Source organism: Capricornis sumatraensis, chromosome 2 (genome assembly GCF_032405125.1).
Source record: "Capricornis sumatraensis isolate serow.1 chromosome 2, serow.2, whole genome shotgun sequence".
NCBI classification, from domain to species: Eukaryota; Metazoa; Chordata; class Mammalia; order Artiodactyla; family Bovidae; genus Capricornis; species Capricornis sumatraensis.
In genome coordinates this window covers 184,880,461-184,908,399 of record NC_091070.1, presented here as the reverse complement: position 1 = coordinate 184,908,399, position 27,939 = coordinate 184,880,461, and the positions used below count along the sequence as shown (strand labels likewise).

Below are 27,939 nucleotides of genomic sequence, written 5' to 3'. Positions count from 1 at the left end.
CGGCTGCAAGGGTTAAGTAAACTTCGTGGCTGGGGATGACTTCATGGCCCTGGAATTTTGAAAAGCCAGGGTTCTCAGTACACTGTGGCCAGCCTTAGAATCTTTGGGTGTGAAAACCACTCTCAGTTACCCAGACTGATTTGGGGTTCCCATTGCACTGCTGCAGAATCTATTAAAATCCAGCAGCTGAACCGTCCTGGCTCTGCCACAAAGCCAGGCTGCTGGGTGGCTACAGAATTCCCGAGGTGTTTGTCAATGGAGAGCAGGAGTGAATGGAGGAAGGCGTCTGCTCAGCCTGGCATGAGGTGGCACCCTAGTGGCTGTTTGCTGCTTTAGAAATGCACACTCTTCTGTATTCTCACACAGGAATCGTTGCTAAGATCCAACTTGCAGTTCATTCGTAAAATTCTTTTTGAAGTCTCTAGGTCCTTTGTGCGTCTCTGGGGAACCCACATCCACACCCTTGGTTTTCTGGCCAGCAGTTTAGTAGGAACTCTTTCGGTAACAGTCTAACCTGCCACGATGGAGCTACTACAACAGAATTAACTCGCCTCCAAGGTACAACGAGGAAATGAATCTCTTTGACAGGGTCAAGCCCAAACTTGAAAAATTACAAAATGTTCTTGCAAAGAAAGACTCATGAAGAAATTCGTATAGGATAAGAGATTCCGAATGTCCTTGTCCTCCGGGGGTGCCATTTTAAATATTTGCTGGATTTTAGGTCTTCATTAAAGTGGAGTAGATATGAAACTTTCTTTTCTGAACAAGTAGCCTGTTGGTTCGCCTTTGATCAGGGCATGGAAATTATTCTTAAAACTAAGGTTATATTCTTACGCAAGTTCTTCTTTTGAAAGAAACCATTTGGGCTTGAGCATTAAGGGAAGAACCAGAAAGATTATAATAAAAAATAGACTGCAGCCCTAGCGTGAACAGTGGCTGTGACCTTGCCTCTTGTTTGCCATTACACAATTCAATGGCAGTCCACTCAAACTATGCTCTCGATCAATATCCTATTAAAGCAGCACAAAAAGTCTCCATAAACTTAGTGGTTAGCTATGTTTATAAATGGAACTCGGCATAATTAGATGGTCAATAGCAGGCTCTACTAGTAATTTTAAAATGAATCTCACACATTTTCTATCTGTAGAAGTCAATGGCACCTCTTCCAGAGTGAGGGTATCATGTGCAGCACACAAAAGAGTAGCAGTTCCTTTAAAAAAAAATCAAAATGCCTATCTCCAAAGTGCAGTTTTTCAAGAAAATCTGTTGCATTATGAAGTAGAGAATGCTGATTGGCCCTGTATCTGTTTTTCACTTTGCCTGTCAAAGCTACCTTATTCTGAATGTATTATGACATTGCAAATGTTTTATTTTCTAGTTTTAATCAGCCCCTCATAGAGAGATAAAGTAATAAATATTGCCATACTCTTAGGAAGAAAAAAAAAATACCAGTCTTACTGGCTTAATTTAGTGGGTTTCCTCTACTATAATTCAATAAATTTTCAAAATAAATACTGAAATTGAGTTAGTTCAGAAGGATGTTTTGTAGTATAAATTTTTTCTTTTAATTTTCTTGACATATTTGGGGTGAATATGTGGACAGTAAGGCTGGCAACAAATGGAATGAACTGGCAGTAATAGAAATTTTCATCAAACTACTCATTCTTCTGAATCCTGGCTCACACTACGTGTGGCCAAACATGATTTTTTTTCCTGTCCTACTCTCCTCACCCACTTGAGAAAGAGCCACATAAAGTAAAAGAGTGCTCCCACCCTTACCTGCAAATTGAAATGTGCATATACTCTGCGTTGTTGTACGCTCTGGCAGTGGTGTTATGATCACCATCTCAGCTGAAATTAGAGCTAGGATAAGAACGAGCTCATGACATCCGCAGACCCATCAGTCAATGCTGTGCACGAAGGGTGTGTTACACACACACCCCTACAGTCTTCCTGGTTGAAGCAGTGAGTTCTTATGGCAAGATTTAGACAGCCTCTCATTTTCTTTTCTTAGCTGAGTCTTCTGCTAAATTTGCCAGACTGTGAATATTTTTATTATAAAGATTTGACTCAGGAAAAAGCAAAACACTTAACACCTTGATGTACACACTATTTTGTTACGATCTCTGCTCATCTGTTCCTCTATTTATCATCTTTTCTAGGTAATTCTTTCTTCGGATGATATATTACATAAAATCATATACAAGATGGCATCATGGTATTATAAAATAGTTACAGAGATAATAGGTAACCTGGCTCTGTGAGGTGACTTTGGGCAACATGTAACCCTTCTCAACTGTGTTCTCCTCATAGCTAACCATCATTTATTCAATCAGCAAGGATTTATTAAGTACCGGTTGTGTGCTGGGCCTGTGTCTGAGTAATGGAAATAGAAACCCCCTTCAGGAGTGTTTCAAGGATGAAGTGGAAAACGTCAAGCATCCAGCACATAGCAGATGCTCGGCAGTGGAACTACTGTGATTATTATTGAACAGGGATTCGGTCTCTGATCTTTCACTCAGAGTTGATCTTTGAGCCGACCATACTATCAGCAAATTTATTTAAAATATGTGTGTGTGTATGTGCTGAGTGTGTGTGTGTGTGTGTGTGTATAAATTAACAGGGGCTGGTTATAGAATTCATGTTCTAAAAATCAGTTTATTACAAGGGCCATTCTAGTGACCCCTTCAGAGTTAGTAATTCTGATAGAATAAGAGCATTCCAATACTAGATCTAATTCGTCTACTTTAGGAATCCCCAAAATTTTTATTCCTCAAGCTTTCAGCCAAAGCCTATGTTTCTATGTTACCCTGGAAATTTCTCTTCCAGGGCTTTGAATGGATAGCAAGATATTTAAAAATCCTCAGTCTAAACACTGACATGTTAACAATTTTTTAAGTGGCCAGCCATACTGTGGGTTTTTTCAGGTTTAAAAAGTATTTGGTTTTATAGTATTTGAAAATTTCACTCTCTTTTTCATTATGGACATAAAAATCCCAGCATGCTGGAGGTAATTTCTGCCAATGTAGTTTTTAGTAAGTCTTTATTTATGCACTCATAAGCCTCGATTTTTACAGAGCAGATATTTATATTCAATAGGTAACATTTAGGGAACTAAAAGACATTTTGGGGATTTCCAAAAGCCTGACAGAATTCTTACATTACCCCACAATAAGACTTCAAATACTATGCTGAGAGTTTTGTTGGAATGTAGTGTCCTCACTAAATCTTGCTGATTATAGAGACCATTGCTGATGACTCTATAGGCATGTCAAGGACAAGACTGATGGGAATCACACTCAGAAAAGCCACATTTTAGGTCAGATATTGGGAACTGATTTAATCCAATATGTGACTGATATGAGGACATACTAGCACCCAGAATTTTTCAATAGATGGAAGAGGGAAAAAAAACTAAACAGGTCTTGCTGAACATATTGAGAATTGTTGAAGATGGCTGGATTTGTAGGTTGTAGGAATGGGACTCTGTTGACATAGTTTGGTTTCCTAATAGCTAATAGTCAGATAGTCCCAGTGCACTCTTGGTTAAGGGGCTTACTTTAGAAGCCCATCCCTGGTTTATAGACCATTGTGGTGAAAAGACCTCTTAGGCCATCAGATCCATCCCCTGTCAGGAAAGACTTAATCCCATGGCCCAGGCTGTATCGTATACTAAATGGGTACCACATTCGACCTCAATCAAAAGCTGTGACGAGATAATACTCTAAAATGCAGATAATCAGTGTCGGTCCCAAAGGCAGAAGCCACAAGTACGAGAGACGCGTCAGCATCACTAACCCCACTGTGGGTTGCTCAGCTGGACCATGTGTCTGGCTCTTCACCCAGTGAAGGCACTGCCTGACACTCAGAACTCTAAAAAGAAAGAAGTGAGAAGGGAGAGGATGAGATAGTCATTTTGCCAGTTACGTGGTGGGTGATAAATATTTTTCTATTTAAATCTTATTAAATTCATCTCTCCGGTAACCAGTGATGAAGGAAAGACAAGGAGAAATGTGTGTTTCACCTCTGTTTCTTTGGCAGGTATCTAGATATCTGGGCTCAAGCCCGTGCTCGGTCACATGTTTAGCTCTGTGATCCTGATCTTGCTGCTTAACCGCACAGCTCGTTTTCTTACTTGTCAATGAGAATAAATACAAATACACATTCCATGTCCCCATGCAAGGATGAAATGAGATGATTCAAATAAAACACCTATTCCATTGCCTAGCACACAATAAATGCTTGATAAATATTAGTTCCTCACCATTTTTCATTAACAAGCTCATATAATTTTAGTTCAACTCAATAATCATCTGTTGGATGTGAATGTATGAAGCATCAGTTACTGTGTGCTTAGAATACAGAAATAAGTAGCAGACAGTCCTTCACTTTATAGAGTAGATATGGAAGTTTATTGAGACCCAAGACTGGAGTTTATGATTATCGATAAAGTGCCTGAGTATGCTTTATTGACAAATTGAACTCCTAATAATTATCTATCAAAGATGAACCATCTTCATGGCTCATAGTGGGGAGGAAGGAGGGCATCAGTGAATGGTTCTTATTTTAGTAAAAGAAAAAATTTTTTTAGAAATAAAAATTCCTCTGTTTACCTTCTTGCCACCCCAAGCACACTCATTCCTTACCTTGGGTATTCAAAACATGAATGTGTGAAAACGGTGCTCTGTGTTAGCGATGCCTTTGAGAGGGTTAAAACATTCTGCTGGGTTTTGACACTTAATACTTCATTTCATAAAAAACATTGCTTCAATCTTATAAGAGCAGGGAAGTTCATTTTCACATAGAGGGAAACCCTTGTTTTAGTTCAGTGCCTGTCTTTTATGTGCCATTCTGGAAAAACACACTCCCTGCCTTCATTGGCCGGATCTTTCAGAATGGAAGAAAGGGGAAAGGAGAGCAGCACATGGTTTACAGACCAGAAATCTGCTTGGCAAAGGAGTTGCTGAAGACTGTGGTGTTGGAGCTGCAGAGAAAGTACCTTTATGATTGATTTCCATTCAAGTCAGACTGACTGCAGTGTGGTCATTTTTCTAACCCATAACTGCTCACACTGCAGCAGTCTGCTATCTGCAGGGCGTCTGAATTATAGCAGTCTATGTCCGTGTTCCCTCTTACACAAATTACTTACACTGGTTTCTTTTTCCATGCAAATTCATCAGTTTTACAGCCCCTCGTAGCCACAGTCAGGAAACTCTGGCCGAGAGCACAAATTGATAAAATGAGTTAATTTTACTATACTTATTTTTTTTCTTTCTAAAAGCCCTTTCTCCTAGGCAGTGCTCAGGAAGCATATTATGGTGAAAGGAAGATAACAAAGGAGTTGAATTTTCTTGCCATAAATTACTTTCCAAGTTAATTCCCTTTAACGATGATTCCAGATTTGCTTGAGTTTTCATAGCATTGTACGTTTACAACTGCGCCTTTGATAGAAAGAAGACCAAGTGTTTTCCCATGTTCACTCCTTTGTGCCTGTGACATGGACTTTCTTACAAGATCTTTGCCACTAGCATGCAAAACAACACTAAATTGTGCTGGGCCCTCAGAACTGTGTGCTGTTGTTGGACTCTTTTTGTCCCCTCTAGTCTTAAAGTACAAGTTCACAAAGTCTCAGTGAATGTATTAGAGTATGTACTCTAGAGAGAAATGTACCTCTCTTTTCTTTCAGTAGTTATTTTAGAAGTTGGAAATCCACTCATAGTCTTTCTTGGGGAATACCTATTGGCCATTACTCCATCTTGTTTAGTTGTCATGCAGATTTGAGGGAGGGCCAGGTGTGATTTTTAATCTTTAAAATGTAAACACCACCAGGACAAGGGTTTTTATATATCTTGTCCACTGATGGATCTCAACCACCTGGAGTAGTGCCTGGCACATTAGAGTTGCTCCATAAATATTTGGTAAACAACAACCTCAGTTATGCAGATAATACTGCTCTAATGGCAGAAAGCAAAGAGGAACTAAAGAGTTGGCTTAAAGGGCCTCTTGATGAAGGTGAAAGAGGAGAATGAAGAAGCTGGCTTAAAACTCAACATCCAAAAAACTGAGATCATGGCATCCAGTCCTATCACTTCATGGCAAATAGATGGGGAAAAAGTGGAAACAGCTACAGATTTTATTTTCTTGGACTCCAAAATCACCATACACCATGACTGTAGCCACAAAATTAAAAGATGCTTGCTCCTTGGAAGAAAAGCTATGACAAACCTAGACAGCATATTAAAAAGCAGAGACATTACTTTGCCGACAAAGGTCCATATAGTCAAAGTTATGGTTTTTTCAATAGTCATGTATGGATGTGAGAATTGAACCATAAAGAAGGTTGAGTGCCGAAGAACTGATGCTTTTGAGTTGTGGTGCTGGAGAAGACTCTTGAGAGTCCTTTGGACAGCAAAGAGATCAAATTAGTCAATCCTAAAGGAAATCAACCCTGAATATTCCTTGGAAGGACTGATGCTGAAGCTGAAGCTTCAGTACTTTGGCCACCTGATGTGAAGAGCCAACTCATTGGGAAAGACGCTGATGCTGGGAAAGATTGCAGGCAGAAGGAGAAAAAGGCAACAGAGGATGAGATGGCTGAATGGCATCACCAACTCAAAGGCATGTGTTTGAACAAACTCCAGGAGATAGTGAAGGACAGGGAAGGCTGGCATGCTGCAGTCCGTGGGGTTGCAAAGAGTCAGACACAACTGAGTGGCTGAACGACAACAACTGAATGCAGCCTCTCAGAGAAGATGTGCTTTTAACCATAGACTGGCCACACTGGTCGTTTAGGTAATACTCCCCACTGATTCCCATTAAGCAAGTTGTAAACTCAGTGCCCTGTCATCTCCCAGGCAGAGTAGCTTGAAATTTTGGATAGAAAAAATTTTTTTTCCATCATCCTCTCTTTCCAACAATGCAAGCCTGAGCAGATTGTCTCTGGTGGATGGCAGAAGTTCAATAACCACAACCTTATCCAACTACTAATGTGTACTGAAGAGCAGGTCATTAAGAGGGTTGGCTACTAAAGTAACCCCTTTCTTCCAATAGCCCACATTACTGTAATGATTCCTTAATAGCAAACCATTTATTAAGAAATGACACAAAGACTACGTTCTACAGATGACAGGAAAGAAGGGTGGGGGCAGGGGGATGAATGATTTAGGAATAAAATCTAAGAGACAATTCCCCAAAGTTAACCTTTTGCGGAAAACTCCTCAGTGGAGCAAAAATCCACAAATGCTTTAGGTTGAACTAATCGCAGTGCTAATTAAGAGCAATGAGAAGCCCTTTCTCACCATTTATGTGTATTTACAGATTTCTAAGTGTCAGTTTGTACTGCTTAAAGTTTGGGGGGAGGGGGTGCAAATGGAGAGAATAGATATTTACTCTTCTTAATTCAAAACATATTTATTGATCATCAGCTGTTTGGGGATATAAAAGAGACTGTGGGATCTGTAGGATTAAAGGCCACCTGGTGTAACCCCCCAATTTCATGACCTAGAAAAGTTACTAACCCCCCTCATGCCTCAGTCCTCCCTAGTGGTGGTGTGAGGATTAAATAGGATGAGGTACTTAGAGCTCTTAGCCAGTGTCTGCCCAGAAGTGATGCTTAGTCAGTGTTAGTCCTTGTTGTTGTGATGGTGATGACCGTGGTAGTGGATTCTCATTTTTATTATAATTATTACTAGCATTATGAAGTCCAAAGAGCTTAAGTGACTTAACCAAGTTCCTCTGGTGGTTATTGGCAGGGCTAGACTCTATAAACAGTCTCTCCGAGGCCCTGACCAGCACTTTTTCTATGCCCTGGGATGTCTATCCTTACAGAGCTTAAATTGCACTCAGTCTAGTTGGGTAGAAAATCTTATATATTAATAAGAGATAAAAAATGATGAAGCCTATGGTCAAGTACACATGGAGAAAAATCAGTTTCACAATATATCAAGCAGAAAGGAAGTGTTGTGGCTGGTCCAGTCCTTCCTTAGGATCCCCATGTTTGATTGGCAGTGGCCATAATCTCTGTACCAAACCAGCAAGCAGTTAGTCATTAGCTTCAGAAGCCCAGCTTGACATCCTGGGCAGATGCGTTTCCCTGATTTGCAAAAAGGACATAATACCATCATTAGCACATTTCATTATATACATCTTTGTGATACTTTATTAGCATAATATGATTATTTGCTTATTTATGCTCTTTCATTGTGTATAATTAGAAACTTGCCTTTTATACCTATTCACTATCCTGGAAGAGGTGACAGATACCAAGTGTGAAAATTTTATTTTCATCCTGGACAGCATAGTTTAGGTCTCTGTTCCCTTTGGCCAGGACTCCCAAATCAACCTGTCAACTGATTTCCCCGCCTCCAGAGTTACAGTCACCCAGTGTTCAATCTGTGTGCTGTTGCTGTGCTCATATTCCTCATACAGGCATACTCAGTCGTGTCCAGCTCTTTGTGACCTCATGGACTGTAGCCCGGCAGGCTCCCCTGTCCATGGACTTTCCCAGGCAAGAATATTGGAGTGGGTTGCCATTTCCTCTTCGAAGAGATCTTCCCAATCCGAGAACTGAACCCACATTTCCTGCATCTCCTGCATTGGCAGGCAGACTCCTTACCACTGAGCCACCTGGGAAGCCTGCGCTAGGCAACATTCCTCAGATTCGATAATTATTCTATCACTGCCATTCTCAGAAAATGTCATGGATCCCACAGATCACTCTCTTACCTCCTGCCTCCAAACTTACGTAACATTCTCCCTTTTGCCTAGGAAACTTCTCCTATCTTCTTCTGGGCCTCTTTAAACCCTCACTTGCCTTGAGAGCTCAGCTTAAGCACCCATTCTTCCGGGAGGCAGCCCTTTTTCTGATCCCACAAGCCAATAAGATCTATTACTCCTTTGAACCTCCCTAACAGCTGACCTGCCTCTTGAGAAACCTATATGCAGGTCAGGAAGCAACAGTTAGAACTGGACATGGAACAACAGACTGGTTCCAAATAGAAAAAGGAGTACGTCAAGGTTGTATATTGTCACCCTGCTTATTTAACTTATATACAGAGTACATCATGAGAAACGCTGGGCTGGAAGAAGCACAAGCTGGAATCAAGATTGCCGGGAGAAATATCAATAACCTCAGATATGCAGATGACACCACCCTTATGGCAGAAGGTGAAGAAGAACTAAAAAGCCTCTTGATGAAAGTGAAAAAGGAGAGTGAAAAAGTTGGCTTAAAGCTCAACATTCAGAAAACGAAGCTCATGGCATCTGGTCCCATCACTTCATGGAAATAGATGGGGAAACAGTGGAAACAGTGGCTGACTTTATTTTGGGGGGTTCCAAAATCACTGTAGATGGTGACTGCAGCCATGAAATTAAAAGACGCTTACTCCTTGGAAGGAAAGTTACTACAACCTAGATAGCATATTGAAAAGCAGAGACATTACTTTGCCAACAAAGGTCCGTGTAGTCAAGGCTATGGTTTTTCCAGTAGTCACTTATGGATGTGCGAATTGGACTGTGAAGAAGGCTGAGCGCTGAAGAATTGATGCTTTTGAACTGTGATGTTGGAGAAGACTGTTGAGAGTCCCTTGGACTGCAAGGAGATCCAACCAGTCCATTCTGAAGGAGATCAGTCCTGGGTGTTCTTTGGAAGGAATGATGCTAAAGCTAAAACTCCAGTACTTTGGCTACCTCATGAGGAGAGTTGACTCATTGGAAAAGACTCTGATGCTGGGAGGGATTGGGGGCAGGAGGAGAAGGGGACAACAGAGGATGAGATGGCTGAAATGGCATCACCGACTCAATGGATGTGAGTCTGAGTGAACTTCGGGAGTTGGTGATGGACAGGGAGGCCTGGCATACTGCAATTTATGGGGTCGCAAAGAGTCGGACACAACTGAGCAACTGAACTGAACACATTCTAGTCATTTCCCCTGTGAGATTTAACACTTTTAGCCTTGCATTAGATATTCAGGTATAATTTTTTTATTATTCCACTAGGTTATAAATCCTGTGGGGGCAGATACAATATATACCCTTTTATCATTTCAAGTTTAAGACCAATATTGTACATGAAATTCAGGGTGGTATGGCAGGAAAAGCCCAGCTTTTGAGGTCAGACATCCTTGAATTTTAATCCTGGCTGTCTCTCTTCCTTGCCTTTCTTGTGATCCAGGGCAAGTGATTTAACCTCACTCCAGGGCTTAGTTCGCCTCATCTAGAAAATGTACCTTTCCTGAAAATATTGTTTAAGATTTAGGTTAGGTATAATAAATAAAGTGCTTCTCAAAACATGAGCCCCCCAGGTACTCAGAAAAGCCTACCAAAAGGCCACCTTTTGAATTGTTAGTGACTTGGCAAGACATCCTGTTCTCCAGATTAGAGGCACTGAGAATACCCAGTGCGTTGCACTGATATTTTGACCGTGACCTCTACCCTCAGATATAAAAAAGCCTTTCTCTTTGGCTGTCACAGTTTCACTGAATTAGAATCCACTCCAATAAGCTGACATGCATACCAACCATACACACAGACAGGACTGGACGATTTTTGCTTACAAGACTCTTTTGAAGAAAGCAGAATTTGGATCTGTGAGTTATTAGGGTTATGTAACCCAGGTGTGAAACCCAGTCTCATTTCAGAAATTTAGTGAGGTTTTAAAACTCAAGACATATATAATCAGTTTGCCAAATCCTGATGTTATTCAGCAGAAATCAATCGGTGCTAAGGGAGGTGTCACATGCTGCCAGGACACCCAGTGTTGTTAGATTACAGCTACAGTGTACTAAGCAGCTCACAGGAAGGAAATACACAGGCAAGTTAAGGAACGTTTCTGTGGGCTTAATTATTTTTTTATTCTTTCTGAGAAGTGGACACACCATATGCACATGTGTATTCTTCTTCCTTCACCTATTCTGGCTCCCTTGACATTTTAAAAATATAATCAAGGCAAAGTACATTTTCTAGAGTAGAGCATGATGGTGTGTATGCATTCTAAATCACCTCAGTCATGCCCAACTCTCTGTGACGCTACGGATTGTAGCCCACCAGGCTCCTCTGGCCATGGCATTCTCCAGGCAAGAGTACTGCAGTGGACTGACATTCCCTTCTCCAGGGGATCTTCCCAATTCAGGGATGGAATCCGCATCTGTTATTTCTTCTGCATTGGGAGTTGGGTTCTTTACCACTAGCGCCACCCGGGAAGCCCTAGAGCATGATAGATAAAAGTGTTAAATGTAAGAGCAACTGGATGTTCACCAGCAGATAGAGGGCCTCAGACTTCTCTCGTTAAGTCCATCTTCTTTACATTTTGCTCTGTGTTTTCTTCCAAGAAGGTGTGGGGTCATCCAGTTTCCACAGTGCTCCATCCGGCTGAAGCCTCAACCTCATCTTGAAACTTGTGAAGAAAATTTAAATCTAGCCTTATCCTCTTTTTTAGTTAACAAGAGATGCCAATCTCTAAGCTCCATGAAGGCACAAAATGCAAGCACCTGTTAAGGGACTTCCCTGGTGGTCCAGTAGCTAAGACTTTGCACTCCCAAGGCAGGGGGCCTGGATTCGATCCCTGGTCAGGGAACTATATCCCATATGCCACAACTAAGAGTGCAAATGCTGCAACTGGAAAAGATCCTGCATGCTGCAAGGAATGATGGAAAAACTCGTGTGCCACAACCAAGACCCAGTGCAGCCAAATAAATTAAAAAAAAAAAAAAAAAAAACACGTATTATATGCCAGGTTGCTAAGAGGGGTGACCCATGCCCCCATAATGGCAATCCCCTCTGCACCCATGGCCAATTTAAGGCATAAAGTATTACGAAATCAAAGGGGCTGCTGCTACTACTGCTAAGTCACTTCAGTCGTGTCCGACTCTGTGCAACCCCAGAGACGGCAGCCCACCAGGCTCCCCCATCCCTGGGATTCTCCAGGCAAGAACACTGGAGTGGTTGCCATTTCCTTCTCCAGTGCATGAAAGTGAAAAGTGAAAGTGAAGTCTCTCAGTCGTGACGCCATGGACTGCAGGCTATCGGGCTTCTCCATCCATGGGATTTTCCAGGCAAAAATACTGGAGTGGGGTGCCATTGCCTTCTCTGAATCAAAGGGGAAGTTATGCAAATAAGTTTCATATAAAAAGCAAATTAGGGAATGACTGGCAAAATTATTCATTAGAACTCTGTTTACACTCATTGTCAAGCCTAACCATTTGTTTGGGAAGTAAAGACCTTCCTTGATTAGAGTCATTGAGAGATGTTTTTGAATTTCAGAAAGTCTATGTGAATTTCAGTATTTTCTATTCCTTAGCAGTGACTATTTTTATATAACGGTAGTTGTGATTAAGGTTTAGCCATTGCCATTATCAAACAACTAAGTGTTTATTTTAGAAATTGCTTTGCCCCTCATGCTGTTTCTTATTTCCATAGTTTATTATGGCTTCACAGTCTCCCCAGTTTCCCAGCATCTGTCCTAGGAATTATCCTGCACCACTCCTTTTCCACCATTACCACACTCCAGAAGTCAATACATGTTCTCAGTTTCAGCTCCTAAACAGCTGTCTCCAGGCTCCTCCTTTCTATCCCTTGGACCATGCCCCCATCTTCTCTTATTTAAATGACTCGACTGCTCTCAGTCGATTTGTATTATTCTTCAGCTGGTTTTATTGATTATATTCTTCAGCTGCCCCCCCCCACCCCATACTTATCCTCCTGACAGGTGGCGTGTCTAGCTTACAGGTACAGATTTGACAATAGCATTCCTGTACTTTGTTGGTTTTCCTTTGACTAACAATCAGTTACATGTGACTAATGCTTACTGACTGCCTCTTAGTGTAAGGGATTATATTAGATACTAGTAGCATAACCCCAATAGTCCTGTTATAGTGGAGTATTATAAGAGCTTCATAGCTTATAAACAAGAACTGAATGAATTCAAATTCATATTCCTTGAAGAAATCTACCTACCCTTCATATTGTTATTGTTTTTCTTCAGTTGCTAAGTCATGTCTGACTCATTTGCAACCCCATGGCCCACCAGGCTCCTCTGTCCATGGAATTTCCCAGGCAAGACTACTGGAGTGGGTTGCCATTTCCTTTTCCAGGGGATCTTCCTGACCCAAGGATGGAACCCATATCTCTTGGATTGGCAAGCTAGTTCTTTACCACCTGACCTTAAATCTCCCTTCTTTCCCCATGTATTATTAATATATACCACATTATACCAAGTTATCATAATCCAATACACATTTTATGTTCTCTTACCTGTATAAATGCTATTCTCTCTACCTAGAATGCTCCATTCCTCTAATGGATAAATCCTGCTTGTTCTTTTAACATTCTTCCCAGGCCTCACATTTGCTGAGGCCCTTTTACTCCCTTGAACCTCTTATCCCTCGGCTGAGTCAGATACCCACTTCTATGCAGCCATATCTATTTAAGAATAACTCTGGAAAATCCCATGGATGGAGGAGCCTGGTGGGCTGCAGTCCATGGGGTTGGTAAGAGTCGGACATGACTGAGCGACTTCACTTTCACTTTTCACTTTCATGCATTGGAGAAGGAAATGGCAGCCCACTCCAGTGTTCTTGCCTGGAGAATCCCAGGGACGGGGGAGCCTGGTGGGCTGCCGTCTATGGGGTCACACAGAGTCGGACACGACTGAAGCAACTTAACAGCTAGCAAAGGACTTATCAGATTGTATTGAAATTAATCTGTCAGCCTAACTCTCTAGAGCTGTTTCAGGGTAGGGACCATGTCATTCATTTAAGTATCTTCCTTACCCAGCATAATCCTTGGCAGTAGCAGACTCTCAGTAATCATTGGTTGAAAGAGTGAAAGTCCTTGGTTCATGATTTTCCTAACTATCCTTTCTTCTTATGGATATGAGCCTCTATTTAATTTATTTATATATCCACTTCTATGGGCTTTAAAACTCTCAAACTAATGCCTTGAGACAAAAAAAAAAAAAAATACATCTATTGCTCCTGCCTTGTATAATTTTCCAAAAGAACAGATCCCTTGCATGTATATAATTACACCACTAATTTTACACAGAATTGTCTTTTAGGATTGATAGATGTTATTTATTCATTTAAAAATATTTATTAAACTACTGTAAACAGGATATCTACAGGCTCCAGGACATATAAAATGTGCAGAGAATCACATCTCACACAGGGGTCAGCCCTGAAAATCATGTGCAGTCAGTTATTTTTAACAGTCCCTTGAATCAGAGGTCGACAGATTTTCCTATAGAAATATTTTCAGCATAGTGAACCATACGGGCTCTGTCACAGCTACTCTGCTCTTGCAGTGTGGAAGCAGAGATGATATGTAAATGAAGCTGTGCGGGTATTCCAGTACAACTTTATCTACAAAAATTATGGCTCAGGGACCATAGTTTGAGGACCTTGCCTTAAACTGGAAGGTGGGACAGACAGTAAAGATGTATGCAGGGTGCTGAGGGGATTGGGAGTAAGGGGAAATCACACATTCTCATCACATGAAATTGGGATTAGGTGACCTGCGAAAGATGAATTTGCAGCTCAGAACTAACTCCAGAATACAGATGTGTGTAAGCTATCACGATCAAACAAAGCTAGAAAAACCCAGGGAATGCTGGTCGTTCAAGAAAAGTAGCAGACCAAAATGTGAAGGTATTTTTGTTAGAAGCATCCAGGAACATGGCAACCTTAGTGACAATTTACCATTACACAAAAAGAGGAAAGATGAAAGGTATGTTATAGAAAATATATGTCCTTCTGATGCAGAGGATTTTTATTGTCAGAATTCTTTTAAGGTCTGAGTTCATTACTGATAAATTTGGATAAGCTAACCATATAAATTCAAATATAAAGTGTGTTAAATGGAACACTGAAATATGCTCTCATTGATCTTTTATTCACAGACCTTACCTGATATTTCTTTCTTTTTTTTTTTTTAATTCTAGCACCAATAGCTGCAGGAACTGGTCCCAATTTTTCTCTCTCAGATTTAGAAAGTTCTTCATACTACAGCATGAGTCCAGGAGCAATGAGGAGGTCTTTACCCAGCACATCCTCTACCAGGTAATTTTATTGTTGGCTCTTAAAGAGGTCAAACTTCATAGTTTACACACCTTGATTTTTAACTCTGGGCCTACTAGATGCTTAGCAGTGTGCCTCTGGTAATAGATGGTAAAAGTGAGTTCAGCCCCAGTGGATTTCCAGTGTCACTGAGGGGAGAGAGCGCATGTGCAGGCGGCGTGCCTCTGTGTGCGTGTGGGGAGGGGGAGGCTTCCCAGGTATCTCAGTGACTGCGAATCCACCTCCCCATTCAGGAAATGTGGTTTCCATCCCCGAGTCAGGAAAATTCCCTGGAGAAGGCAACGTCAACCCACTCCAGTATTCTTGCCTGGGAATTCCCATGGACAGAGGAGCCTGTGGGCTGCAGCCCATGGGGTTGCAAATGAGTCGGACATGACTTAGTAACTAAACAACAACATAAACTCACACGCACACACACACATATACACACACACATATGTGTATGTATGTATACACACACATACACGTATATACATGCAGACTCACATATACACATCAGTCAGTCAGTTCTGTGGCATGGGCTGAAAATAGTTAAAGACAGCTTTATCCAAAATGAGCGAGTTGTGTTCCGCTGTAAACTGTAAGCATTAGTCGGAGTTAGTGAGATGGAAAGTCATAGAATGGTGTTCTGGGTGGGGTGAAGACATGAGCAAAGACATAGAGGCAGGATGGAGTATGAAAATGGCATGTTCTCAGAAAATTCAGGACAAGGCTTGACTAGGGAAAAGTGGTTTGGCTAGTTTGGCAGAAAGTTGGCCCTGGTGACGACAGTCCCAGTCTCCATGCCCGCAGCAAACGTTACCGCTCAGTTTCAGCTCTTTTCCTACTACTGCGCCCTGAAAGTTCTCAAAATGCAGTCTATTGGAGCTGCTCTGAGAGATGCGACTATGTGATATCCTAGTGTGAAGATGTAAAAGCAGATGCAGCCCGAGAGCATCGTGGGGCCAGATCACAAGCACTGTTGCACCGGGAGACCTTTAAAAGAGTGAAGCTGAAAGAACACAACCAGATAACGATTCCAGGGTGCTTGATCCCCTCGGGGTCACGAAGCCAAAATCAGAATGAAGCATTTTGCAAGATCCTGTTGTCTCCAGATAACCTGTACCAGAGGGAAAGGGATTAGGCATTAAACCCACAGTATTCTTTTACAAATTGGCTTTAGCACTGGACTGTGACAACAAAGAAAAGAATGGTGCAGAACGATCTTTAATGTTTGTGTACTTTGCAGAAAAACATTTGACAAAGGTATATTCCTCCTAAAGCAAGCGTTTGAGGATTTAAAACAATGTCCAGATGATAGAAATTTTCCCTGGTAGAGACTCATTCTTACCTTGACTTTATGTATTTTAACCATAGTTACTTAAATAAATCATCAGCTTAGTCATTACCAATGAGTTGAAGATGGTTAAAGAAACTGTATTTTCCCAGATATAACCACTAAGTCCTACCATCATCTTTCACATTATTTAAATATCCCCCCTAGTTCACTGGGGTATAAAATTCGTCTCCAGTGCCACTCCCCCCCCCTACAAAAAAAACCATTTATAACAAAAGAACGAGATTTTGAACATATTCGGGTATTAATACATTCTGAGGATTTTGAATGTTTGCTGATGGAAGGGACATTGTGTGTAACTACACTTAGTCAACATAAAAAAGCTTTGCAAATACTTGTGGTTAGTGATTAATTTAAAAGTCGATTGACTGTTTGTTTTTCATATGTGCACTGTGCAGGTACCATGGACAGCCCAGCTTCTCCAGCTGTTTTTTGCCTTTTGTTTCAACTTTCTGTGTGGAAGCCTGGTTATTAACGTACTTTAAAAAGCTAGTGTCGTTCCCATATTCTGCAAATAACTAACCCTGATAAGGCAGTAATTATACACAGCATCAGTAGTTAATAACTTGGTAATATGTTTGTTTTGCTCTCATTAGGCTCTCCTAAGAAGATTCTTTTAAAATTATTCTTTAAATATATAGACTCAGCAGAATTATCTGTGTACAGTTGAGGAACTGTGCCCAGAAGAATACCCCAGATTTCCATATAGAAAAGTTCATCAACCAGTCAGTCTTTGTTTATGCTATGCCAATATTAATCGGTCACCTGCTCTGTGGCAGTCACTGTATTAGGTGCTTTACATACCTGATAGGAGTTAATCTTCACAGGAATTTTACAGTACAGATAGTGTTGCATGTAACAATGGGTCAGCTCACAACTTAGAGAAGTTAAGTAACTTGCACAAGGTCACAGATCAAGTAAGTGGTGGAGTCTACATTCAAACTTGGAGCTGCTGAACTTTCAAACCATACTGTTTTGACACTGAATCCTCTTAGGAATGGGGCTCACTCTTTCAGGAAGGAATAGAATAGGAAGCCCCCAGAAAGGATTATCTGGCATCTCTACTTTTCATGGACTGTTAGCATTTGCTATTTTGAATTATTATTATCATCTTGAAGGCATGTACAGTTCCTGCTTCCCCTTCTGGATTGCAAATCCCTTAGAGCAGTGGTCCCCAACCTTTTCGGCACCAGGGACCAGTTTCATGGGAGACGGTTTTTCCACCGATTGGGGTGGGGGGAGTGGTTGGGAGATTCAAGCACATGACATTTATTGTGCACTTTATTTCTCATCTAATGCTGCTGCTGATCTGACAGGGGGTACTGGTCCATGACACGGAGGTTGGGGACCCCTGCTGAACTCTTCCAGTTCAGCTGCAAAGACGTATTAAGTCCCAAGGATATGTGATTCATAAGGCACTATGGATGTAAAGTCAAGTAACAGGAGCTTTGCAGTCTCATGATATAGACTGACAAGTGAATGAATATTTTTAGTTCAGAGAATTCGGAACACTCAGGAAAGAGGCATTTTGCTGTTCTTTAGGGACAAGATAAAGCATCTAGGCTTTGCACATAGTAGGAATTAAGCAAATGTTTGAAACGAACATAATAGTCTTCCCTTAATTTCTAGGTAGTATTGCTAAAGACAGAACAAATTCCACACCCAAGAAGAGATGGTGTGTCATTGCTTAAAAGAGTATTTATCCTCCTTCTTATGTAGAGACCTTACTGGTCCTTTCCTGTGTCTCTCAAGTGTTTCTGGGAGGATAGAATTTATGCTAGATAGTCAAGAGCAAGAAGCCAGAATTAATAACTGGGGATTCCCTGGCTGTCCAGTGGTTAGGACTTCGAGCTTCCACTGCAGAGGGCATGGGTTCCATCCCTGGTTGGGGAACTAAGATACTGTATGCCGTGCAGCATGGCCAAAATTAAAATAAATAAATAAGGAACAAAAGTAATGACTGATTCATATCTAAATTTAAAAAAATAAAGAAGATTGATAGGCATTAACTATATTCCTTCCAGTAAATATGTTCAAAATCATAGAAGGGGTAATATAAAAATTGGGATGCAATATACTTTTCTTATCCCAAAGAACTTCATCAAGATAAACCAGCTGTCAGGTTTGTGAAGTCAGTAAACTTTGTCCTGGAAGCCCTTCACTCATCGCTCCTGGCACTTCTGATTTTCTTCCCTCCTGGATCTTGTTCTCTCCTCTAGCCTGTACCTCCACCTTCCCAACATTTATCCTGTGTCAACCCCTGACAGTCCTTGCTTTCAAACTGAGGGGTCAGCTAATATCTACAGACTCTCTCACCTTTAGGATTTAATAACCACATGAGTAGGGCTTCCTTAGTGGCTCAGATGATAAAGAATCTGCCTGCAATACAGGAGTCCCAGATTTGATCCCTAAGTCAGGAAGATCCCCTGGAGAAGGAAATGACTACTGACCCAATCCGGTATTCTTGCCTAGATTCCATGGACAGAGGAGCATGGCAAGCTACAGTCCATGGGGTCGCAAAGAGTCGAATACAATTGAGTAACTAACTGTTAATGCATGAGTATTTGCATTTTATTCTAGAGGACACCAAGGAAATTAAAAGCATTAGAAACTCAGAAAGATATTGGTACTTGGAGAAGGACAGGTAATGAAGTTGGCCTTTTGGGTGGGATCTCATTGAATCATGACACTTGGGCAAATCCTTGTCACAAGCACTCATGTGACTGTTTCTAAATCTGTAGCCCAATTCAGCAGTGTTTGAGCATCTGTTATTAGTCAGATACTGTGATAGGCACTAGAGCTTTAAAAAAAATCCTGATAATCTTCTTCACAGATCTCAAGCTCCTGTTAGAGAATGTAGGTCTTGCCTTTTATTTGCCAGGGAACATAAGAAAATATTTATTCTGTTTCCAATTTGTATTCTTTCAACTTCTAAGTAAAATTATTTCAAGTAGCTTTCACTTTAAAAATTACAGCAGATAATATTAAATACAGAGAGGGCAGAAACCATGTGGAAAGATAGGAGAGACTCTTATATCAAGAACCTGAACCCAGAGTTATTCCTTACATTTAGCCCTTGGATGCCTGGTTTCCAAGGCAAGAAGGGAAGCACTAGGCTATGTAATGTACCTTTTCTAATAAAAGGAAACTAGAATTTCTTTTAATGATATGACATTTTTTCTGGTTTTATGTATTAGGAATTTTTTGTGTATGTCCTTTTACAAAGTACTTCTGTTAGATACAGTTTTACATAACATACAGAAAAATTCTTTGAGTGGCTCTTTTTCATTAAATTTCAAGGAAAGCCAGGCAAAGGACATTAAGTAAATCGTTAGAGGTTTTTCCTTTGGATACTCAGCTAGCATGCGACAGGTCTGTTGCTGTTCTGCAATCTAGCTTTCATGAGAATAGAGCTTAAAGGCTAAGATTCCTGGAATGGCAACTTCAGTAACTAGAATTTCATGCCTGAAACTGGGCCTTCCTCAGTTTTTTACTTGGATGGCTGCAGTGGCCTCTTAACTGTCTCCCCGGGGAAGGTTCTGTCTCCTTCTTTTCCCTTAGCTCTTCGAAAGCCGTCATCTCTGCAACTACCAGAATGACCTTTCTGACAGATGACTCTGACGTCACTTCCTGCTTAGATCTATTCAGGGAGCCTCTGTTGCTTGTAAGATAAAGTCCAGACGTACCATAGCTTCTGTCACCTTCACCCCATCCTTCTCTGTACCCCTCCTGCCACTTTAACCATAGTGAATGCCTGTCAACTCTCTGCGAGTGTCACACACTGCTTGTGGTGGTGTTTCTGCTTGACGTGCACCTGCCTCCTGGAGTGATGTTGGGAATAGCTAATAACCTGGGTGACAGGAGCATACCAGTTAGGACAGAGCTGCCCTGCCACAGTGCCAAGTCCTGGAATGCCTCTAATGTGCCATACCTTAACCCTTTAGGTTTGGGATCATGAGGCTGTCCTGGGCCAAAGATGGGGTGACAAAGTTGGGGCAAACATGAGGCGCTTGAGAGTGGGACTTTGCCAGTTGATAAAGAAGTATTTCAGTATCTTAAAATCCAGAATGGCTGCCTCAGGAGTGCATCACCTGAGTAATAGCCTGTTCCTGCCCTGTTCTTCTTTCTGCTCCGTCTCCTTACCCCCTCTCTTCCAGACAGTTCAGGAACCATCTCCTCTGGGCATCATTTTCCGACCTTCTCTGTGTATGATTGCTTTCTTCCTCCATCAAGGAACACACTATAACCTCTGTGTGGTTCCACTATCATACCTGTGTTTCTCTTTGCACAATTTTGTTTACCTCTTGTTTTTCATGCATGAGATTGTAAACCCCATGAAGACAGGTGTTATATCTGATTCATTTCAGTATTCTAGCCTTTAGCACAGTACGTGGCATGTGGGAGATGTACAATAAATGTTTGATAAACGAATATATATTAAAAATTCTGTACCTGACATATGAGGAAGAGATTACCCAGCTAGCACTCATACCAGGTATGAAATCTACTCATTCTGGTATGTTAGTTACATAATCAATTAATACAATTAGAACAACATTAGCAACATGTAGCATTTCACTACCTTTTAACTCTTGTAACCTCAAATTGGGAGAAAAAGACCTCAGTTCTTTAACTGGAAGAAACAGAATATATTCTGGAAATTTCCCAACCATACTTCTCCAAAGCTGAAACATCCCCGCTTGATGGCATAGAACTTCATTCTTGGTAATTTCCTTGTAGAGAAGTGGCATGCAAGTCACTGGGTCGCTCTTTTTCCCATGTCCCTTATTCTCACACGCAGAATAAGTAGAATCCTTCTACTTTTGTCTCATTTGTTCACTGTTTTATCCCTAGAGCCTGGACAGTGACAGCAGGCCAGGTCCCAGTCTAGGCACTAGAGGGAAAACAGTGAATGAACGAGGCAGAAGTAGAAGGAAGGGATTGCCACTGTGCAATAAATATTTTTTAAATGAAGAACTCTAAGTAGAAGGTGAGAAAATATGGCAAAAAAACCCAAAAGGCAATTCAGGCTTTTCTTCAAGGGTTGTGTGCCCCGATTTTTCTCCTTCCTGGGGTGCCAGAGGGCTTGAGTAGATGTCTAGGATCGTTGCTGATGGCAACGCCCCAGCCAAAGCTCTGGGGGAAACACACGTGGGCTTACTACCCAGTCTTCCAGGTGGAGACAGGAGACGGAGCCAGCCAGCAGTTCCTCAAAGGAAAAAGGAATCGGATGTGGCGGCAGCAGCAACTCAAGTGACAATAAAAACCAAACCCAGACACTTGGAACAACATAGACCCAAGAGTTTGTTCTCCATCCAGTGACTCACTAAACTGAACAGGAGCCCAAAGAAGCCCACGAAACTACACTGAGTTACCCAATTGCTTCCTCCCTTGGCTTTCTTTCCACCAGAGATGCCACGTCCAGGAGGAAGGTGGTTTGGATCGCTTTTAAACATGTACGCATTTGTTATTTCAGCTCCACGAAGCGCCTCAAGTCTGTGGAGGATGAAATGGACAGTCCTGGTGAAGAGCCATTTTACACAGGCCAAGGGCGCTCCCCGGGGAGTGGAAGTCAGTCCAGCGGGTGGCATGAAGTGGAGCCAGGTAAGCAGGGCGGGCGGCCACTGTGAGTCTAAGGCTTGGGGGGAGGAGGGAGTGCCACCAGGCAGAAAGCGAAGGGAGTGATCTCAGAGCAGTGGACTTTTTGACTTTCTCCACATGAACACGTGTTTGTAGCTGACTGCTGCTTTTATGAAAGGGTGGCAGTGCAAGGATGCCATTCAGCTGAGATGAAAGATTGAGAAGGGTGGGTAGGGTTTTCTGCTCATATGTTTTCACTACACAGCAGTCCAGCGTTCCATTTGCCTTTGCTTTCATTTTATACCAATTGCCTTTTGGGTTTGGTTTTATCTTTTAATAATCAAAATAAAAATCCATTAACTTTTTCGACTGCATCAATAGCGTTAGAGAGGAAAGAAGGGCTCCTGTGCAGTAGCTTACACTTGGATCTTTATAAAATGAGGAAACTTTTAAATATGTTTTGTCATCACAATTCTTTTTCTATTTAAAAGCAACAGCTAAAAAAATAAAAATACAAGGAATAGCTATCTTTATGTCCATCTTTCGTGAACTAAGCAAATGATGACTCCTAGTCTAACCTCCTGGGGTGGTTTAGTCCTGACTCTGGAGTCTTGAGCCATGTGACTAATTCTGATATCGGAAGCCTTTTGAAACTTTTCTCAGTGTCTATAACCTCCAGATTGTCAGGGGAGAATCTCCTCCGGTACCTTCCTCAATATGCAAAGTCTAATGATGTAGAGAATAGAGTGGGCTCTGGAAAAAGGCTGAGTGTAATCCTGGCTCCACTCCAGCTGGCTCTGTGATTATGGGCAAACCACCTAACCTCTCTGAGACTTAAGTGTCCCCATTTTTACCATCTGTCTATAATAATAGGCATTTCAGTGCTCTTGAGAATTAAATGAGGTAATATATATGACCCAACTAAGAATTATACCTAGCACAGTAAGTTTGAAAAGATTTTCCCAATTCTTGCCTCGGAGTAATTCCCTGCATAAGCAAGCACCGAGAAAATCTCTGAACCCCTTCACCTTCAATCTTAACTCCTCTCTCTCCCCCTAACATATCAAAAGAGACTCTTCAGCGAGTGTGACTATAGAGGGAGCAGCACCGCAGAGGCTTGGGGGATGGTGGAACTGTTCTGTATCCTGATTGTGGTGGTGGTTACAGGAATCTACACATGTGTTAACAGTCATATTAATAGAAATGCATGCCTTCCACTTCTGAGCCCCCAGGCAGTTTTACTGTATGATAATTAAAAACAAAACCTCGGTCCCCACTAGCTGAGTCCTTTATCTTCTTCCCTTTACCAAGATGTGAAGATTTCATTTTGCCTCCCTTCTACCTAATCTTTTTACCCAGCTTATCCATTCATTGACTCACGGTTTCACTGGGAACTTTTTTGTGGATGAGGGACGATGCCTGGTTCTGGGATCTCAAAGCTGAATGAGAAGGTTGTGGCTCCTGCTTTCAAGGAATTCACAGCTGGGGTGGAGAACAGACACATAAGAAGATCATTATGTGATGATATGGGAGGTGTAAGGATGGGGTTTAGCCTCTGGTGCTGCCATTTTCTTAGTATCATCAACATAGTGCTCAGGGTGTGATGGGTCTTCTACAGAGGGCTACGCATCAGCTCGCCCCACAAGGAGATCCATGCCAGTTTGCCGAAAGCGGTCAAGAAATACACCCTGGCCTAAATGAATGTGCTGACCACCCGTGTGGGCAAATGCACGTCAGCGCCACCTCAGAATAGTGCCAATGAGAAGCTTATGTGCTGTTAAAAAGTTAAAAGATCTACCTGTTCTTTGAACCCTTTTTAAAAGGCCAGTTAAAGTCCTGGCCAGTTTACCTGCTTCTGTGAAAGTAAGAATCAAAATATATAGATTTGGGGCATTGTGCTTGAGGGTCATACTAACTCGGTTTTACACAGACTGAGCTGCTTTTTTTATGTTGATGTACATGAAGCTCCTCTTCCAGGAGGCTGTCCTCTGGATCCTTAAGTAGATTCCTTTTGAGCCTATGTGGGGGCTGTGGGAGTAGGTTGAACATAGAATATGTTAACCTAGTGACTCTTTTATTCAGAGTAATTCTGTTCCTCTCTTCTGCATGTTATGATTCAACTGATCATAAATTTTAACATCCGAATAACTGTATCCCTTATGGTCATTAAATAACTAAAGTTTAATGGCTAAATCCTTTTGGGGAGGATATATATATATACACACAGATACATATACATATATATACACACGCATAATTACATTACATATTATACTGTATGTATATATACACACATGCTATACACATATACACATATAGTATAAGCATATAATTAATTGTAGGGGGGCTTCTCTAAGGGAAAAAATTTACACTTTTAGAGAAATCCCTCACTATTTTACTGTATTCCTGGACTGATGCTCCATTCTCTATTTCTATTTCATTATTGAAAAATGCAGTTTCATGGTATATATGCAGGGGGTGGGAGGGGACAGTGGATAAATTTACATTTGTCCATATTCAGCATAGAAAGTCATAATTGAAAGAGGGCCTGAGGGGACATTAAAACTCAACTGAAGGATGTTATACATGTTCCTGGTGGCTTTGGTGTCATTAACTCACACCACCCATTTTAAATGGATAATTTATGCTGCCAGATGGTCCTTTTGGGGGATTTTCCATCTAGCCCAATCCCCTTTTTGGCACAGAGGACACCCTTATGTTGTTCCCACACTGATCCAGGCCTAGCATCTCCCCAGGGACACAGTTCATTGAGTAGGAGGCTTTTAGTGGTCCACACATGTAAATTACCTTCAGAACCTGTTGGGAGTTTATGCATATCTGAAGGCCAGCAGCCTCTTGGTTGCCTGCATTTGGAGTAATTCTCACAAGCTAGTACTAAAGGATACTTTGTTTATGTCTCAGATGTGACCCAGGAAGCAAGGCCTGTGCTTACTCCTCCACTCAGAAAGCTTTGCATCTGTTTACCTGCCCTCAAATGCTTTTCAGCACTCCCCGGCCAAAAGAGGGCCGAAGGTTGCCAGAAGAGACAAATTTCCTGGAGCAACAGGAAGGCTTTGGAAAGTAAAACAAACCAGACATGCAGTAAATTACATGGGCTCTTTCAAATGTCTTTTGTAGTATCCTGTTCCCCATTAGTTTATCTCAGCACTTTTAGTGCACAGCTCTTATTATCTGGGAAGAAGGGCATAGGAGATTAAAGATGATGTTAGTTTAAAAACATCAGACAACCTCAAGCTGACTTTTGCTTCTCTTACAATGCTGCATTTGTTCTCTCCACTTAGTTTCGTTTCCCAGTTATCTCAAAACTGGGCTAGATTCGAAGCTTTGAAGCTAATCATGCACTGATGAAATGAGTCCTATGAAATTCTATCAAGCAAAAGTGCACATACCATCAACTCTTGTTTATCTGGACAAATGAAAAACTGCAGAGGAACTGATAATGCAAATGAATAGGAAGGAAACCAAGAGGCAGGCGCCTACAGTGGGTCAGATACTGAGCATGGTGCTTTCGTATGTATGGCAAAGATTATGGTTACAATTGTTTAAGTACTTCCTGTCTACCAAGTGTTTTTGTGTTTTTTTAATTGCCCTAAATCATGCAAGCAGAGTGAGCTTGCCTCTGTAGAGATGAAAACTGAGAATTATAAAATGTTAGGTGACTTGCCCAGAGTCACACAGATAGTAAACCTGGGGATCCCTAATCCAAATTTCAGTTCTGATTTTGGAATGTTAAGTTTTGTCTTCTCTACCCAGTAACCTCTTTTACCATAAACATTTATGCTTGTATGATTAAAATTAAAAACATAACAATAAAAATTTTTTTAATTATTCATCAGAAAGACTTGACAAATCCCCCACTTCCTTATCCCAAACCCTTGACGTGCACCCAGGTCAGGGAAGGATTGTGGGTTTATTAAATGCACATAGGACATAATACATGAACCAACAGTATTAACTGTTAACAAACTCAGATATCTATCATTTTTCTCATAAAATCATATAATCCTCAGGATTCAGATCTGTGTTCAAATAATACATCATCAGTGAGGCTTCCAGTGACTTAAAATAGCTGCTGTTTCTCTTCCATCATCCTATAATTCGTAAACTTTTCCTTTCTTTATACCATTTTCTCCTGTTATCTGATGTTCTCCTACTTGGATATACACTCTGAGCAGTGGGCCTGAGTCTGTCTTTTCTGCCGCTGTACACCCAGCATCCCTGACAGTGTCTGGCACATAATAGGTACTCAATAAATGTTGATTGAGTGAATGAATGAAGCCTATAAAGCAGGGAATTTGGGTGCTTTCCATAAATCTGAAAGCAGAGTTTGCCACCAGTAATTCTCTCAGAATTGATGTTTACTATATTCTCAATCTGTAGGCTATTATTCAGTCAAATCCAATTATTAGCAAGTAGTAAACAAAACAATGGGCTTCCCCGGTGGCTCAGCAGTAAAGGCTCTGCATGCCAATGCAGGAGACAGGGAGACACAGGTTCAGTCCCTGGGTTGGGAAGATCCCCTAGAGGAGGAAACGGCAACCCGCTCCAGTATTCTTGCCTGGGAAATCTCATGAATAGAGTAGCCTGGCAGGCTACAGTTCATGGGGTCTCAAAACAGTCAAACATGACTAAGCAACTGAACAACAGCAAGCAAAACAATTGCGAAGCCTCAGCCAGGGGCCCCGTTGACAAGTGGTAGTATATAACATTTTGTTACAGTATCTCTCACCTCGAAGGGTATTCTGTTAAGGGAATCAAACCCTTTTTTTCTAAAGCTAATCCTTTATTGATTTTTAAGATAATGCTTTTGTTTTTTTAATAAAAGGACAATTCATTAGCACAAGCTCTATATCAAGAATTCCAATAACAAATCTTCTGTAGAATGTTTTCTGCAACTTTCTTGATTTTTGTCTGAATATTGTCAGATTTCCATAAGAAATTCTTTCCTATAGTAGCTTAATTAACACCCATATGAGACACTATGAAATCTATATTATGTGAAGTCTAATCTGTTACTCAAAATGTGGTCCAAGCACCAGCAACATGGCATCATCTGGGATCTTATTAGAAGTACAGAATTTCAGACCCTACCCAGACTCATGGAATATTAACAAGATCTCTGGGTAGTTCCTATACATGTTAGCGATTGAAAAGCCTTGATCTAGGCTCCTTCCTTGACTGTTCCTTTTTGCAGGCTCTTACCACTCAATTCTTACCTTATCTAGAGGCAACCTGAATTTTCACTGTTGTGCTCCCCAAGCTTTCTCCCTACTGTAAGTAGGAATGCCATTAATGCTCTTCTAGACAGATAGAAATCTAACCTATTTTCAGACATGTCAGAGAAGATGATACCCTCAAACAGTGGTTCATACCTCAGTACAAAAAGAAAATTCTCCTGTCTCTCTCATCTTCCTCCAGTTGAAGTGCATGAGGAAGAGCTGGTCATCTAATCAATATAATTCAAGTCAAACCAAGTCATTTAATCTTTATTAAGTGCTGACTGTGTTCAGTACCAGAGAAGGTAATGGCACCCCACTCCAGTACTCTTGCCTGGAAAATCCCATGAACGGAGGAGCCTGGTAGGCTGCAGTCCATGGGGTCGCGACAAGTTGGACATGACTGAGCGACTTCACTTTTACTTTTCACTTTCATGCATTGGAGAAGGAAATGGCAACCCACTCCAGTGTTCTTGCCTGGAGAATCCCAGGGACGGGGGAGCCTGGTGGGCTGCCATCTCTGGGGTCGCACAGAGTCGGACATGACTGAAGTGACTTAGCAGCAGCAGCAGCAGCAGCAGCAGTGTTCAGTACAGAGCAGATTCAAAGATGACTCCATTGAGTCCCTGTCTTCAATGGCAAACCAGATTTTCTTCGTTGTCAGTCACCGTCTATAAGATGGGAACTGTGGTTTCTGCCCCATCTCTGTCACAAA

The 27,939-nt window shown here is 41.4% G+C and overlaps 1 protein-coding gene across 3 annotated transcripts in view; it reads left to right on the top strand.

Annotated features, from left to right (window-relative positions):
- The window catches only part of NFIA (nuclear factor I A), a 624,340-nt gene that overhangs the window by 488,939 nt on the left and 107,462 nt on the right, over positions 1-27,939 (top strand). For all 3 annotated transcript variants that reach the window (XM_068965476.1, XM_068965477.1, XM_068965478.1), the window contains exons 5-6: positions 14,936-15,053; positions 21,884-22,011. In XM_068965476.1, the coding sequence (XP_068821577.1) occupies positions 14,936-15,053; positions 21,884-22,011 (246 nt within the window). The remainder of the gene's footprint in view (positions 1-14,935; positions 15,054-21,883; positions 22,012-27,939) is intronic.